The following is a 15306-nucleotide window of genomic DNA, read 5'->3' as shown; positions in this document are numbered from 1 at the left end:
GAAAATGAATGATGGAAGACTTGAATTATAGCTAGTTGTGTGGCCAGTCATGACATAATGAAATAAGGAAGAAATGGAAGCACAAAACATAATCAATGTTACCTTTTCTTTATTCAGACGATAAGATATTCTCATATAAATTTTCACATCTCTTATGCACTTTCCATATAATTTGTTTATAAATAATACTAAATATTATCTTTGCTTTGCAACCTGTAAATGCAGATGTTTTTATAAAAAATGCTGGTAAAAAGCATAGTGATTTGCAATTACACTATAGTGTGATTTTACTTGCAAAAAACATTACTTGTTGATGTGTTGTTCCTTACTCATGCCGCCTATTGTTCCAGTCAACATGGCAGCATGCCGCATGAGGAAGGCCTATTAGACACAGTAGAAAACAACAGTAAATAAGATTGACAAGCCTTGACAAACCATTATTCAAATATTTCACTGGGTTTAATTAAAACCACTCTGTCTTTAAAACACTGTTATATAACTTACACTATTTAGTCCTAAACAGCACTGACTATACAATTATAGATATTGTGCTTTTTAGCGGACAATAAATGAAATACTGTTTCCAAGTGCAGGATCTAAAATAATGGCTGGTTTATTGTTTTAGCTTGTTTCTGGCTCAAATTTACTGGTTAAAATGACTGTAAGGCAAAGCTTTGACCAGAAAAGTTATAATTCTCGCCAGACATTGCATGATTAATGGCCATTATTTTAAGCCCTGAAGTACAATCACTCTAAATTCTGTGAACTTTGTTTTGTCAATACCTATGTAATAAATGATGATACACCAGTTTTTGAACGCTGGTATGTAACAGGCCATTCAGATAGTTGAATGAGCCATGGTTTTTCCAGGATATTTGATATTTTTCATCTCAAGATAATCACCCAGTCTCTAGTTAATTTGTTTTCAGCTAGACATTTTTTACGTATCTCTTGAAAAACCATCCTTGGAACCCAGGAGTAAAATAGTCCTTTCACAGTTCTCTGTGTCATCTTGAATGGTAGCCATGCCATTGTGTAGTTCCGGAAATTATCCATACCCACCCCCCAGAGGAATTTGGAGTTTCCGAAGAGTGACGGGGTCAGAGAAAGAACAAAAATTACGGAGTTTGTATGAAAGAAAATTGGAATTTCTGGGGGTAGGGGGGGTGTCTTATTGCAAGCTCATTTTTCGTCTTGCTTCAATGCAAAGGCACAGTTACCTTTCCAGATGGTGCAGGGAACTGTGAAGGGGTCTATTCTCTTGCTGATTTCTCACTAGCAGAGCAAAAAAGAAGCAACAGAATTTTACATCCCAAGGATGTTGAAAACAAAATTTTACTACATGTAGTACTCAGAGACATAAAAGGACCATGGAGAGAAATGAAAAATGGGAGGCACAGATTGGAAACTATGGTAGACTAGGATGAAAAATTTTGCAACTTTAAAAGGGTTAAAATATGTGGGGGTTAAAATCATCTTAGCCCCTTTTCTCACAGTCCCTCTACAAATGTACACCATATCCAACAGAGACTTAACACCAAGGACTGAAACCACAAAACCACTTACAATTCGAGGACTATTCAAGGACTCAAAAATGATTTTTCAAGGAGTATGATTAGCTTACTATGCCACAGTATTTGCATGACTTTCCAAGTAGTTTCCATTATCCCTCATAAGAGGGAAGGAACTCCTGGTTTATATTGTATTTTGCAAATAGTTGTAGGCTGACAGACATGTAAACATATCAAAAACATTTGGATGACTAGATCTAAAAACACAGAAAATGAAAGTCAATCAAGAAACACCATGGCTTAAAACCATGGACAGTCAGTCACCAGTCAAGATCAGCAGCCAAATTAGTTTTAGCTCAGTTTCTGGCTTAATGTTATTGGTCAAAATTATCAGTAAGGCAAAAAATTGAAAAGACCATATTCTGACTAGACACTGACTGATAACTGGCTGTAATTTTACGCCCTGAAATGCTACTACATATTTTCTTCAAATAACACCTTGGTCTACAACACTGTGTTTGGATAAAAGATCAGCAAGAAGAACAATATAATTCTAACTTCGACGTAATTAATTTTGGGATAGTTTTGATTTCTGAATGAACCTTTTAGATGTCAGCTAAGATTTTCTTACTCTGAGATATTTTTTTCGTGATTTTTGATATTCTACAAACTCAGTAGTTACATAATGCACTATGAAATTTGTTTATTGCTGCTGTCATTCAAAAAAAAAACAGTAAAAGCAGTAAAAAAACAATTTCACAACAAGCCGTTGAAATGTCTGAGTTTGCAGAATATCGAAAAAAAAAAAACAAGAAAGTTTTGGGTTAATTTTTGCAGTGTTGAGAAAACATATGATCCTCGGTTTCTAAGAATGTCATACTTACATTAAAGGAAATTATACTTGTAATTCAAGAACTGTTTTAATATGATAGGGACAGGTAGGTCTGAGATCTGTTCTAGGCGGTTACGACTTAATGCTTCACGTATCACTATTCGGCATGAGTCTTGTAAACTTCTAACATTTTCTGAAAATCAAAATTTGAGATATTATGTCATGATTAAGTCAAAGTTAAATGTTAGTCTTTCACATCAAACAGTTTACAGTACCACCACATTCTAACTTAATTCTTAAATGTAAAGTAAAGCATTTTTTATAATCCTATGGCCTGGGGTATAGTCATGCTCATGCAAAGCCAGACACAGTCACAGCCAGAGTGATAGATGCATGTCAGACACAGGCAGCTGTTTGTGACAGTTTGCAGTACCAAGACATTCTATTTTAATTCTTAAATAAAAAGTAAAAGATTATTTGTAATCCCATTGTCCTGGGGTATACTGATGTCTCTGCAAAGCCACCTCCTCTCACTGAGGTGACCTAGATTCGATTCCCAGACTCTGTGTCATCTGTGAGTAGAGCTCTTTGTTGGTTATCACCTGTGCTTCAAGGGTTTTTCTCTGGTTTCATTTTTTTGTCTCCCTCTGCAAAAATCAACTGCTAAATTTAAATTAGATCTATCAGTTCCCTTTTCAAGTGCATTGCAAAACCTGAAAGACTTTCTGTCCACTATGGAGTGGTGAATCCAATTAGCTTTTAGATTTTAGACAGTCACAGGTAGAGTAAAACCAACACATTCTAGATATCTTTTCAGAATTAAAATTCTTAAAATGTGTCAGAAACAGCAACAATAACTAATAGAGGTATAAATACCATCGACTGTCTCTCGTTTTCTCACTGGACTCTAATGATGACTTCAGCTCAGGTTGTTGAAATGTCAGTCACCACCAACAACAGTCTTTCTCAAGACTACACTCACATTTCACAACAAACTCCAACACCAGGTTCAAACCATTTACTCTTAGTAACTAATACAGAGTCTCCTTTGCTTCAAGGGTTTTTCTCTGGGTTCTCCGGCTTTCCTCCCTCCGTAACAATCGACTTCTAAATTCCAATTGGAATTTAGTGGAAAGAAGATCCACTCTGTGGAATCCACTGTTAATGCCATCATTATTATCATTATCATCATTATTATTATTATCTTAATTCAAGCAGCCAGTTGTATATGTAGTCAACAATTAGTAAAAATAATGTTTCGATTCACAGGGGAAAAAAACAGATTCCCAAATTGGGAATTGTTGGGAATTTCCTTGAATTCCCAATTCGAACACCAACGTTGGGATTTATTGTTGGGAATTTCCTTCTAATACCCAATAGAAAACAAAATTCCCAACAAACTAACATTGGGAATCAGTGCCACGTTCCCATTTTCGTTCTCTCTGGGTATTGGATGGGAATTCGTTGGGAATTCAAGGAAATTCCTAACAAATTCCCAATTGGGAAATCTCTTTTTATTTTCCTGTGAATTATTATCAGCAGTAAACACGTTTGAATGCTAATTAGGTAAGCTAGATAGGGCGTAATTTCGTAACCTACCAGCATGACAGGATTAATAATATATACAATCACTTAAACCAATTATTAATGTTCTTAAGATGCAGTTTAAATACTTGGAATGTTTGAAATGTCCTTGAGATGTGATTAATTTAAATGTTCTTGCAATGTTCACTGTGCAGCTTAATACCGCTTTCTGCATTCTAAGTAATACATCTTTGTATCTTGCTCCAAAGATATGCTTCATCTCAGGCTCCATCTCTTTAGACCATCCTCCAAGAGCGTCCAAAATGAGGTTCACTTGCAAGATCGTGTATCCTGGGTGTTGTTTTGTGAGCTCAAGTCTAAGTGCTCCATACTTCTTCGTCTTCTCTTTGTCTTTCTTTTCTCGGTTGTTAACCCACGGACAGCTCATTTCCACCATGAGTACTTTCTTGTTATTGTGGTCGATGAAACACGCGTCCACACGGTTAGATCGTACATACATGTGGTCAGCATATATATTATTATTATTATTATTATTACTATTATTATTATTATTATATATATTTTTATTACTATTAAATATAAAGAGTTTGAATTCAGAATTAAAAGGTGTGTAACACTACTTACTTGTGACACTGGCAAGGAATTTTACACAGCCACTCTCAGTATTGTTTATGTTACACATCATTTGCGAAATTCCCAGTGGCGTTAGTCCTTCATCATTGAAAACATTAACATCAGCACCGAACTTAAACAATAACTTGGCCAAGGATTCGTTGTTCCTCATGGCTGCCAAATGTAAAGGAGTCTGTCCATCTTCGAGTCTCCTTATACTCGTCTTCGCTCCGTGTTCAACTAACATTTTAGCACAAGTTAAGTTACCTTTGATCACAGCATAACGAAGAGGGAAACCGAACTGTATGTCTATATTAGCACCAGCTTCGAGTAAAACCTTAACACAATTACATCGTTCACGAATGATCGCCAGCTGAAGTGCAGTTGTACCTTTGTCGCTTAAAGCATCTACTCGTGCTTTAGAATCCAATAAAAGAACCACAAACGATTGTCTACCATAATGAGCAGCGACATGGAGTGGAGTCCAACCATCATCGCTCCTGGCGTCCACAAGTTTTTTCTTGTCAAATCCTTCATAATTTAATAGAAGACGACAAATTCTTGTTCTTCCATGCATGGCAGCATAGTGCATAGCAGTAAAGCCTCCCACCGAATCCTTAGCCAAAGGATCACCACCTTTCTCTAGTAACACCCTCAAAGCCCTTTCTTGTCCTCTACTAGCCGCAAGATGAAGTAAAGTCCAGCCATTAACGTCTTTTTGGTTGACTGATGCTCCATCATTTATGAGTTCTCGAACCTTTTTCACATTTCCTGTAGCAACAGACTCTCGAAGACGAGCTTCGCGCTGAATCTGAGCTTTGTTCCTCACTTTGCCTTCTTCTCCTCTTAGACGTTTACGTCTGCTCATTATTAACTCAATTTTTAAAGAAAATAGAGCAAAACTAAGGAGAAAATTCTGAGATGTTTTGATCAAAAGATTTTCACTTCGACGCCATGTTAGTATCCCGGCAAGCAATGCGGGCATTGTTTATCCGCGTTGAACTGGAACCTAAATATAGTTTGATACTTCATTTATTATTATTTTAGTGTCCTTGCGCTTCAGTCTTATAGTAATTATAGAAGCAATAAAAAATACCTATTGATATACCATGGCTTTGAGTAGCACAGCATGGAATATCTCACAGGGTACTTTTAATTAGAGCGCTTAGAATAATTAGCGATTTAGCGCTATATAATAAAGTATCATTCTTATTCTTATCATCATCGTCATAATTATATGATTATCAGTATTATTATTATTATTATTATTATTTCTTTACCAAGACAATACGAGTGACAAGTGAGATATTTTGTGCCACGAGAAGGCATTGTATACTCTTTTTTATTCCACACGAGGCAATGTTTTCAATGGTGTAACCTCGAGGATATGCAACTGCTGATTGTGCCTCACGGATATAAATCATCTACCTTATCTTCGTGAGCGCAAGAGAAACATACCTACATAGCTCTATAAAATTTTTATCTAAAAAAATGACGATAGATCCTGATAGCATCGAAAAAATATATATCTTGTCGTTTTTATTTTATTGGAAAATTCCTATCTATATTTCGTTAAGAATTTCCCCTGGCAATTGGAAAAGAGTTTCCAGGGGTGGGGTACGGGGGGTTCCAGAGAGGAGAAACAAACCCCTCCCCCCTCCTAGGAGATTCCAGCCATGTCACTTTAAAAGTGTAAATAAAGTACCACGGTCCGACAAGGAGATATATACATTACACTGGTAACTACAGCAGGTTACACGACAGGGTAGAAAAACGACAAGCGCGCTACTTTCACGATTTTTTTTATTTAACTGAGTTGAATACTCCAAATTTTTAAGCGTTTCATTTGTGACACTGCTGCTCGAAACTTGTGACGAAATTTGGTCGAATTAGAGTAAAGGCTACTTATTAGTATTGACGAAAATGTCAGTTTTTCTGCTGATCAAAATATCACTTCTCCCAAAGTACACGGCTTTATATCTCAAATGCGCATTCAATAAATTTTGATCGCATTGGATATTTTGCTATTTGGCTCCAAAAAAACGTGTTTAAAAAATGTTGAGCTTAAATACGTAAAGCTGTCCTTATGGCGAAAGGCCAAAAACCGTTTTTCTGCCCTGTCAAGTTACACTCAACTGGAATACAAAAGCACAGACCACGTGGTCTAGACTATCTTAAAAGCTGGTATACAAAACGACTAATAAAGCCATCTAAGATGCGTCTTATTGTCTCTGCGACGGGTGGCGAACAGAATCGCAAAATATTACCCGACTGAGGCTTACTAGTCAGTGAAGTGAAAAGAAAGTCATGACAAATTGCATGAAAAACAGTAAAATAATAATTAAATAATTCATACGTTCCCCGTTGTTGATTTTGCACATGCGTTCCACCATGAAAAAGAACCTTAATAATTACGTGAAGGATCCGAGAAAGGCTCTCGAAACTTTTGATTCCAAATGATTTAGTCCTATTTATTTCTCTCAGTTATGGAACACTTTAGATTTATTATTAACCTCGCGGCTCTCTTTTGGTTGTGTTTTCACGCCATGGCAAAGCTAGAAGACAGGAGATATAGCATGTCCTGTGAAAATGGGGTTTGTTGGAGGCCGGACGATGAAGGACCATGTGAGGTAGACAACGACAAACCAAAGCTATTTCGCTGGGAACCAATAAAGGTGAGAAACTTTGGTATTTTAGGAACAAAAAGAAAGTTGAACCTATTAATAGAAAGTGATTTTCACTGTGTACTTTTTCGACACGGGTAACAGTTTTAACTACATTATATAATATTCATGTTTTAAATTTGAAAAATTAAGACGAAAATTCAAACGATGTTAAAATCATTAACGAAAATTAAAGATAATTAAAGATATCGATGATATTTTAAACTTTGAAATGACAAACCGTTATAAATTGAAAAAAAAAAAAAAAAATTGTAAAACTACAAGCCAATTAGGGCTCTTGATTATTAAAGCAACAAAAAGGCAAACGAGTTTTTTTTATCATTAGGATTAGTTTCAAACTTTTCTCACTCGTTAACTGTTTCGTTACTATGAAGACCTTGGTTATATTGGTTATATATTTCAATAAATAGGTCATTCCGACATAGAAATGGTTTCGTTTAATACAAAGAACATAGAACCAGTATCAACACTAAGTTCCATGTTCTTGACGAGAATAAGAAGCAGAAACACAAGTCATTCCAGCTATTCTTGGATCTTGGAATGACATATATCCTATCGCTTTTCGCCTATTCGCCTTTGGCGATGACGTTTTTTGAAATAGGCATATGTTGCTTCTATTTTTAACGCCTTTTTACGAACAGATAGTACTGTACCAGTGTCTTACTGGTAAACTAAGTGAATGAACTATAAAAGAAGTGAAGAAATCAATTGATCTTGTCAGCAATTACAATGTACAATCAATAAGAATCAAGGCAAATATATTTTAAAATGAAATACTTCCAAAAAATTCGTTTACATTGAAACATTTGCAAGTTAGAAAAAAGTTCAACTGTTCGACGTAATTTACATTTTTCTGTTAGACGAGATTACCTGACAACGTAAAATCTTTTATTGTTTTTTTCCCTTTTCCCCCTTTCTTTTAAATAATAGAATAAGAGAGTCATCAAAGAAAAAATAAGTTATTGTCCATCTATTGAAGCTATTATTATAATAATAATTATTGATTGTTATTATTATTATCTATTATTGCTATTGAAGCCCAGCGATCTTTACTGATCACCCTTTCTGATTTTTATCTACAGAAAGGCTACACTAGAGAACTGGAGCTAGAACCAGGAAAGAAGTACAAGATGACCACAATGGCAAACAAACCACCAATATTTGGTAAGCGATTCAGGGGCGAATCCAGAATTTTGACATGAGGCTTAAAATGCGAGGTTCAATACAAGACCCCGCCCTTTTGATTAGCCTTTGGGTATGGGAAAAAGAACATCCTTAATCTTATGAGTGTACGACACTAGACGTTATTCGTATGTTGATTTTCCTAATTCAGACGACGTGTCATTCTCTAGAATAAGATTAAGATTCTTTGACTAGTATCCATATTAATGTCTTCTCATGTACAACCATTACACAAAGAAATGCTACTCTAGGGAATGAAACGTGGTCTGAAATTGGAAGCACATGACTGGCACAAGCACAGGCTTTTCTTATTGGTCGAGAACGGAAGCCATTTGAGCGTGATAGCACGTGTCTCACAAGTCTTCTTTTATACGAAAGTTACGCAAAATGTCGTTGCTGTTGTATTGCAGAAATTCGTAATTTTCTAAGTCCAGAGGAATGCGAACAGATCAAAAACCTTGCTACAGGCAAGGGTCTACACACAAGTATAGTGCACTTTGATGAGCACTTACTTGAAAAGAGGAAAAACATCGAAGGTATGATGCATATGTAACTAGAGTGATTTGCCTTGCACCGTAAAGGGCAGGAACAACTTATCAACCGCCTTCTTCCTCAAAGGAATTTTTCCTGTCATCCAATATGGCTGTGGTCATGCGAACACATCAACCTTCTAAATAAAAGATGGTATCTTCTCTACCTCAACAGGTCATGCAGAAGGAGCTGCATCAAGCTTTGGTAGCTGGGACAAAAATCAAGATCTTTCTATTACAAAAGACGAGGTAAATATTCCCTTGAGTGTTATCCCTTTCTTTTCCATTAGTTATGTTTAAGATATCATCATGATATATCTTGGATACGTTATAAAATAACTGTTATATTGAAGTAATAGAAAATGCGCCCGTGCTGTCTGCAGTTATAAAGCACGCGGGGGTTGACAGAACACGAGAGAAGTGTTAGGAGAAGCACGACGCGTAGCAGAGTAAACCAATCAGAATGCGAGTTTTATGACAGCTATTTTATAAATGTCGTTTTCTGAATGATCTGTTTGCTATTCAAAATACTGTATTTCACAAATAGCTTCCCTTGCTGTGTGCAATTTCTTAATTCATACGCTTCCTATGAATTATAAATCTCTGTATCTAGCAGAAGACGTGAAGAAATCGGGGATCGGCAGCACACTCGAGAAGTGTTGAGAAGCACACCCTACACATCTTGAGTGCTTTGCTAATCCTAGAGTGCTTCAAAACTACACCCACCACACGTGCATGCTTATTATTTCTTCACTAATGAAAGTAAATAATTGTGAAAGTACAAAAAATTCTTAGTCTCACGACATTGAAATGGGAAAAGATTATGTGCAGAGTAGTCACAAATACCCGCTATATTCCTCTGTTTTATCAATAACGCTAATTTTGATTTGGCATTTCTGTTCTTAGTTCATGCACTTCGCTGTAAATTATAAATATGCGTATCTAACAGAAGAAGACGTGGATAATATGTAAGTGGTCTCTGTGGCTTTCATAGTCATTTTATTCGTCAGTTAAGAGAACTACTTTTACATATGGAGGCTTTGCATTATCACGTGATGGCAGCCATGTCAGGAGGAACAAAAACGGAGCCTTTTTATCCTGGGAAAACTGTATTGTTTCTCATATAAGTTAGATTATACCAGATTCAATTGTCCCTGCCTCCTGTCACGGCTGCCATCACGTAATAGTGCAAAGCCTCTATCCCAGCAATACGAATGCATTACAGCGCAGCAATATTCCGTGCAGATTTCTCCATAAGTGTTGTCCGGACACACGGCGCAACTGTTTTCGTAACGTTGCAGAGTCAAAGTCTGCAATATTTCGCGCAAAAATGATGATAATATTCGCGCACACCAAATGCAAGGTTTCTGGTTATACATCAGAAAGACAGACAGACTTTAACCAATGCCGCAATTTGGGAAAAAACTGACCAACCTCTTGGCCAATCAGTGAAATGATCGATGATCAACCCCCACTTTTAAAAAACCAAAGTTATTTATTTCAGTGAATTTCCTTGGTAGATTTAAAAGGTTAACTCATTCGTAAAGAGGTCTATTGCGAGACATTTTCAGTCAATGAAATAGAATTACAATGAAATACCCATATCCAGACTTGGGTAGATGTGGACAGTTTTTTTTGCAGCGTTGCTGCGTGTGGCATTCCCGGAAACTCTCAATGCCTCCAGTTGCAGCACATTAGCGCCCGTATCTCTTTGATCGTCTCAGAAAAGGAGATTTTCTTGCATACAATATTAAATTATGCATGTAATTTTTTTACTTCAAGGATCAACAAACTAAAACTAAAGGAAATGGATGATGGTGAGTTTGTTTGCGCAAGAAATTAGTAACCTTACTAAACCTTAATGGATCTTTGATTTATATCTTTTTCTTTTATAGGAAAGGTGACCCTTCAAGAATTTTCCACCTTCCCTACCGCCTCAATCGACTCATACATTAATGTACTAAAACAATATCACCCACGACATAAAGAGAGGTACAGCAACCAAGCTTGGTTGCCTCACGGAAGATCCGCTGATCCAGTGATCAGACGGCTCAGAGAAAGGTAAGACAAGACTATGTCCTTCATGGTCTCTTGAAGAATACCATCGATTATCAACTACGATTATTAACACAACATACAGAGCAGTCTGTCAAAGAAATGTTTCTCAGCTTGACGTATTTTGGCTTGGAGGAATTTCAACTTCCTACTGTTAGCATGATTAGAGGCCTAGGGGCGAATACGTTCTCGCAAAGGCACTTCGGACTACTGCACTGTTCGATAAGTTAAAAATAGGAGGAATCAATAAAAATATGACACAGAACTTAGAAAACCAACGACCTGTCTAGTAATATCTATGATATATTCTCTGATTGTCTTAAAGAATCAAAGTGCTGACAAGACTACCCGAGGAAATAATTCGCGGCAGTGAACCTCTTCAAGTAAGTATTACGCACTGGTAAATATCATGTTCTCTTCTTGAAGGCATCAGAAGGGGATTTGAACATCTATACGCCTTACCTCTCATTTTGCACAGACTGTACTGATTTATAAACTTATGAACATTGTAGTTTTCGAGTATACTGTTATTATAGCTTGCTGGGCTACCTTTGGTTTAAGTGTCCGCAAGTGGCCAGCGTTTAATTGTGTTTGTTGCTGGTCGAGATGTTTGTAAAGTAGGAGGCTTTTCCGAATGGCCTTCATTCTCCATTGAACTGCTTCACAGTCTATTACACAGACTTAACAATATTTTTCCATACAAGTATACGAGTAGCATATAAATACTTCATTTCCGTGTCAATATCTAGTGTAAAACTGCGAAAATAGCTTTTTAAGAACTCTTGTTTACAACTCTAAAACTACATCTCTCCAAACCCAAAAACGTGAGACCAACGTTCTGAATCGCTGACCGGCTCATGCATCCTATAACCAATCTAAACCAGTATGAACTGGATGACGGAGATATTCTTAGTTGGCGACTCTGTCATGTTCCTATCCTAATGAGCCATTAAACTATATCATAACTGCGCAGAAAAATACAAATCAATCTCATTTGATGCACGTTTTGCACCCAAAAGAATAAAGGAAATTTTGGGAAAAAGTGACCAAAAATAGCGCAAATTGAGTTGCTACAGATCCCTTGCAGCAAGAGGGAATAAAGCTCAATTTGGAGGATATAACAATAGGTTTCCAATTTCAGGATATTGAAATTCTTTTGTTTTTCCTCCAAATTGATCTGCTTTGACTTCACATACAATGGGTCAGGCTCCTGCAGACAGCTTCAGACTGCGCAACAGGGCATTAATGTTATTTTCTTATGCTACCAAGGTGGTTCGATACGATGAAAATGGTCACTATAACGGACACTACGATAGTCAATCAATCACGGCACATCCACGTGATTACAAATGCTGTCACACAACTGTCGCCAGTACACCACACTGCAGACTCTGCAGGTAAGAACATGTTGATAAGTAAAACTGAGTGCGTCCATCTTTTAATCATTTGCTTTTACCACGAGAGGTCTTCTTTTCTTGGGGATGAGGTGGAGTTGAAAATTGTTTCTTAATCAGATTTTAAAAAAAATACTGCTTCGGAAGATATATGTCTCTTTTAAAATACAGCTGATTCTCTAATATTTCCCATACCCATAGCACTTTGCGGCTTTGGAAGTAACCAGAGGAAAAAAACACTTATTTTGCGAAAAGTTGACGAGAAACTGTTGAAAATACCTCGTTTGATATCCAAATATAAAATGAAGAAGTAAAAAACACAAAAAGATAGAAGCTTGAAGAAGTTTAAAGTAAATTTTAAACACTTTTTTGCCTGTCAATAGATATTTTGCCTCTTGATGTTCTGTATGCGCAAAATTAACTCGGAACAAACAGATAATCAGTATTGTACAGTTAGCAGCAGGTATAGCATATATTCAATTAAAGAACGTTTAAATTTGGGACAGTTTTTTGATTCGTTACCCCCATGGAGCAAAGCATTATGGGCTATGGGAAAGTAGAGATATACAGAATTCTTTCTGGGTGACAGCAAATGTTGGTCAGTGCTTGACCACCATTTAGACCAGATAATGAGATTCAAAGACTTTTATTACCTGATTGATTGAAACCCAGCAATAGACTTGGTGCATTGTTAACTCATTTCAGACCACGTGTCACTGATTCCCTAGAGTATAATTTCTTTGTTTAACGTTTTCGAATGAGAAGACACATGAATGTGATACAACTCCAACAAAAAATCTTATTCTGCCATCATAAAAATGTACATCCTCTAATACCGTCTCCTAGGTATGCCACGGTGCTGTACTATCTAAACGATGTTGAAGAAGGCGGTGAGACGGCTTTCCCGGCAGCAGACAATGAAACATACAGAGAAGAGGTAACGTTCTACATCTTTAAGGGGCAGATGAACCGGTCGACTGATTGCGCGGAATGCTGCACATACAACAACGACATTAGCCTTTTTCCATCGCTGTAAAATTATGAAGATCTACTACGAATGTTTAAAACTCCAAACGCGCAACATTCTTTTCCGTTATATATTACTCCACAATGACACTCAACACAGTCTTAGATTGTCATTCGCTTGATTTGGTTTAAATACACGTTTGTTGGAACTTCATCTTCTTAACTTCCAGTGACTAAGACGTTAGGACGAAATGTATATTACATACCATGGTGCAAAAGTTTTCTTAACAATTTCTTTCTCGGTTTTAGGACTTAGTAAAGAACGTGACTGGAGATGTATTCAATTTACTGCAAAACTGTCATAAAGCCCGTCTTGTGGTTCCACCGGAGAAAGGAAAGGCTATCCTGTGGTACAACCACTTTGTGGATGAAGACACCGGATTCATGGGAGAGAGAGATGACTATACGATCCATGGAGGATGTGGAGTGACGAAAGGATATAAATGGGTTGCTAATAACTGGATCACTGCGCCTGACTTGGAAAATATCGATTATAAGAGTAGTTTTGATGATGATGCGACAACTACCTAAATAATCCGACGGGGAATGATACTGTCGACAAAACGTGCAGTATGCGCATGCGCAAGACAAATTGACTTGAGTTACACGCACAAAGCGACAGAGTAGAATTTGCATGTGGAAATCCAAGGCACACGGAAAGATACGGAGCTAGTGCTGACGACATTCTCTGAACCAATCAAAGAGTAGGATTTCAATGCTCATTCAATGAACATACTTATACACTCGATGACATGGTGTTTACCACTTCTACCGCGGTTGCATGCTATCACGGCACGGCATGCTCGCGCTGTGAGTCACGGTAATCAAGTCAAGGTCACGGCTGTGACGTCACGTCATGCGCACGCACACTGTACGGTTTATTCTTGATACACCAGCTTGATACACCTAGATAATTCTATATAACTTTTTATATTTTAGAGTGGTTTTCACAGCCCGTGAAATACACACCAGCCTAATACAAATTAGTAGACCCTAATTCCATTGTGTTCTTTTGTTCTTATTTCACTATTACATACTAATTTATGATATCTGGCTCACGGGTTTATGAAAATCACTCTATCTGTTAGGCAGTACTATGCTACAAATTAAATTAGTGATAAAACCCGTTAACAAAAGATAGACATGCAAACTTGATGATCAATTTTTAACGGGGTTAATCAAGACAGTTATTTATAAGGAAAGAAATTAATACTGATTGAGATTCGCTTATGATGAGACAATCAAGTTTAAACTTCAAATAATCGTAGTCATATCGTAATTAATTTTTAAAAGCAATTCCATGTCATGATAGATTAATGTAATTACTATAACATATTTTCTAAAAAACTATACAGCTTAAATGAAAGATTTAAATAAATGTAAATTGAACATGCATGTGGATCACCGAATTGTTTCCAGTATATAAAGCTATGCTAATAATAATTGATGGGATCCCTTTATCTGAGCGAGCCTGATACGATATACTCGCCTGATACGATATACTCGCATAAAAAGTTTAGGGTTTCCGGTTTGATTGCAAGGCATGCTGGGACGGTTCATTCAGATAAGACGGTGGTGCCTCTCTCTCTCTCTCTCTCTCTCTCTCCATCCATTTTTACTGCGGTTTTCGATATTCTGCGAACTCAGAGTCAAGAATATAAAAGGTACCGACTGATTGTTTTTGATTGACGGCAGCAAAAAATCTAGCTTCTTCGTGCAGCTCGCAACTACTGAGTACGCAGAATATGGAAAGCCGCAGTAATGTTTTTTTTCCTTTTCATCGTTGGTTGTTAACTTCACAACACATTTTTGTCATGTATAAACTACCTCACGAGGATTTTTTTAAATGATGAGTATTTTTGGCGTCGTTTTTGTGTGTAAGATTTCTAACCTGCCGTCTTCTTGTTTCGTCTGCTGGTGCTTAATGTCAATGGA

The 15306-nt window shown here is 36.8% G+C and overlaps 2 protein-coding genes across 3 annotated transcripts; one reads left to right on the top strand and one right to left on the bottom strand.

Moving 5' to 3' along the window:
• Nucleotides 1-92: 92 nt before the first annotated feature.
• LOC116299117 (ankyrin repeat and SOCS box protein 7) lies at nucleotides 93-5461 on the bottom strand. Of its 2 annotated transcripts, XM_031707754.2 has the most exons (3): nucleotides 4513-5461; nucleotides 2396-2536; nucleotides 93-381 (listed from the first exon to the last, which is right to left on the bottom strand). In XM_031707754.2, the coding sequence occupies exons 1-2, from the start codon at nucleotides 5366-5368 to the stop codon at nucleotides 2397-2399; spliced, it is 996 nt and encodes a 331-aa protein (XP_031563614.1). In that variant the 5' UTR covers nucleotides 5369-5461; the 3' UTR covers nucleotides 93-381; nucleotide 2396. The 2 variants fall into 2 exon arrangements, with proteins under 2 accessions (XP_031563614.1, XP_031563613.1); XM_031707753.2 differs by having other exon boundaries at nucleotides 93-2536.
• A 1425-nt stretch (nucleotides 5462-6886) lies between these two features.
• Nucleotides 6887-14746, top strand: LOC116299132 (transmembrane prolyl 4-hydroxylase). The gene is made up of 11 exons (XM_031707766.2): nucleotides 6887-7175; nucleotides 8267-8348; nucleotides 8777-8902; nucleotides 9072-9145; nucleotides 9803-9864; nucleotides 10679-10713; nucleotides 10792-10957; nucleotides 11277-11334; nucleotides 12221-12348; nucleotides 13192-13282; nucleotides 13621-14746. The coding sequence occupies exons 1-11, from the start codon at nucleotides 6987-6989 to the stop codon at nucleotides 13900-13902; spliced, it is 1293 nt and encodes a 430-aa protein (XP_031563626.1). The 5' UTR covers nucleotides 6887-6986; the 3' UTR covers nucleotides 13903-14746.
• Nucleotides 14747-15306: the final 560 nt, after the last annotated feature.

This window comes from Actinia tenebrosa, unplaced genomic scaffold, assembly GCF_029948245.1.
Source record: "Actinia tenebrosa isolate PJP-AT-01 unplaced genomic scaffold, QUT_ActTen_1.0 PGA_scaffold2__45_contigs__length_23673736, whole genome shotgun sequence".
NCBI classification, from domain to species: domain Eukaryota; kingdom Metazoa; phylum Cnidaria; class Anthozoa; order Actiniaria; family Actiniidae; genus Actinia; species Actinia tenebrosa.
Note: the sequence above shows the minus strand (reverse complement) of the source record. Positions and strands in the feature narration are given on the sequence as shown.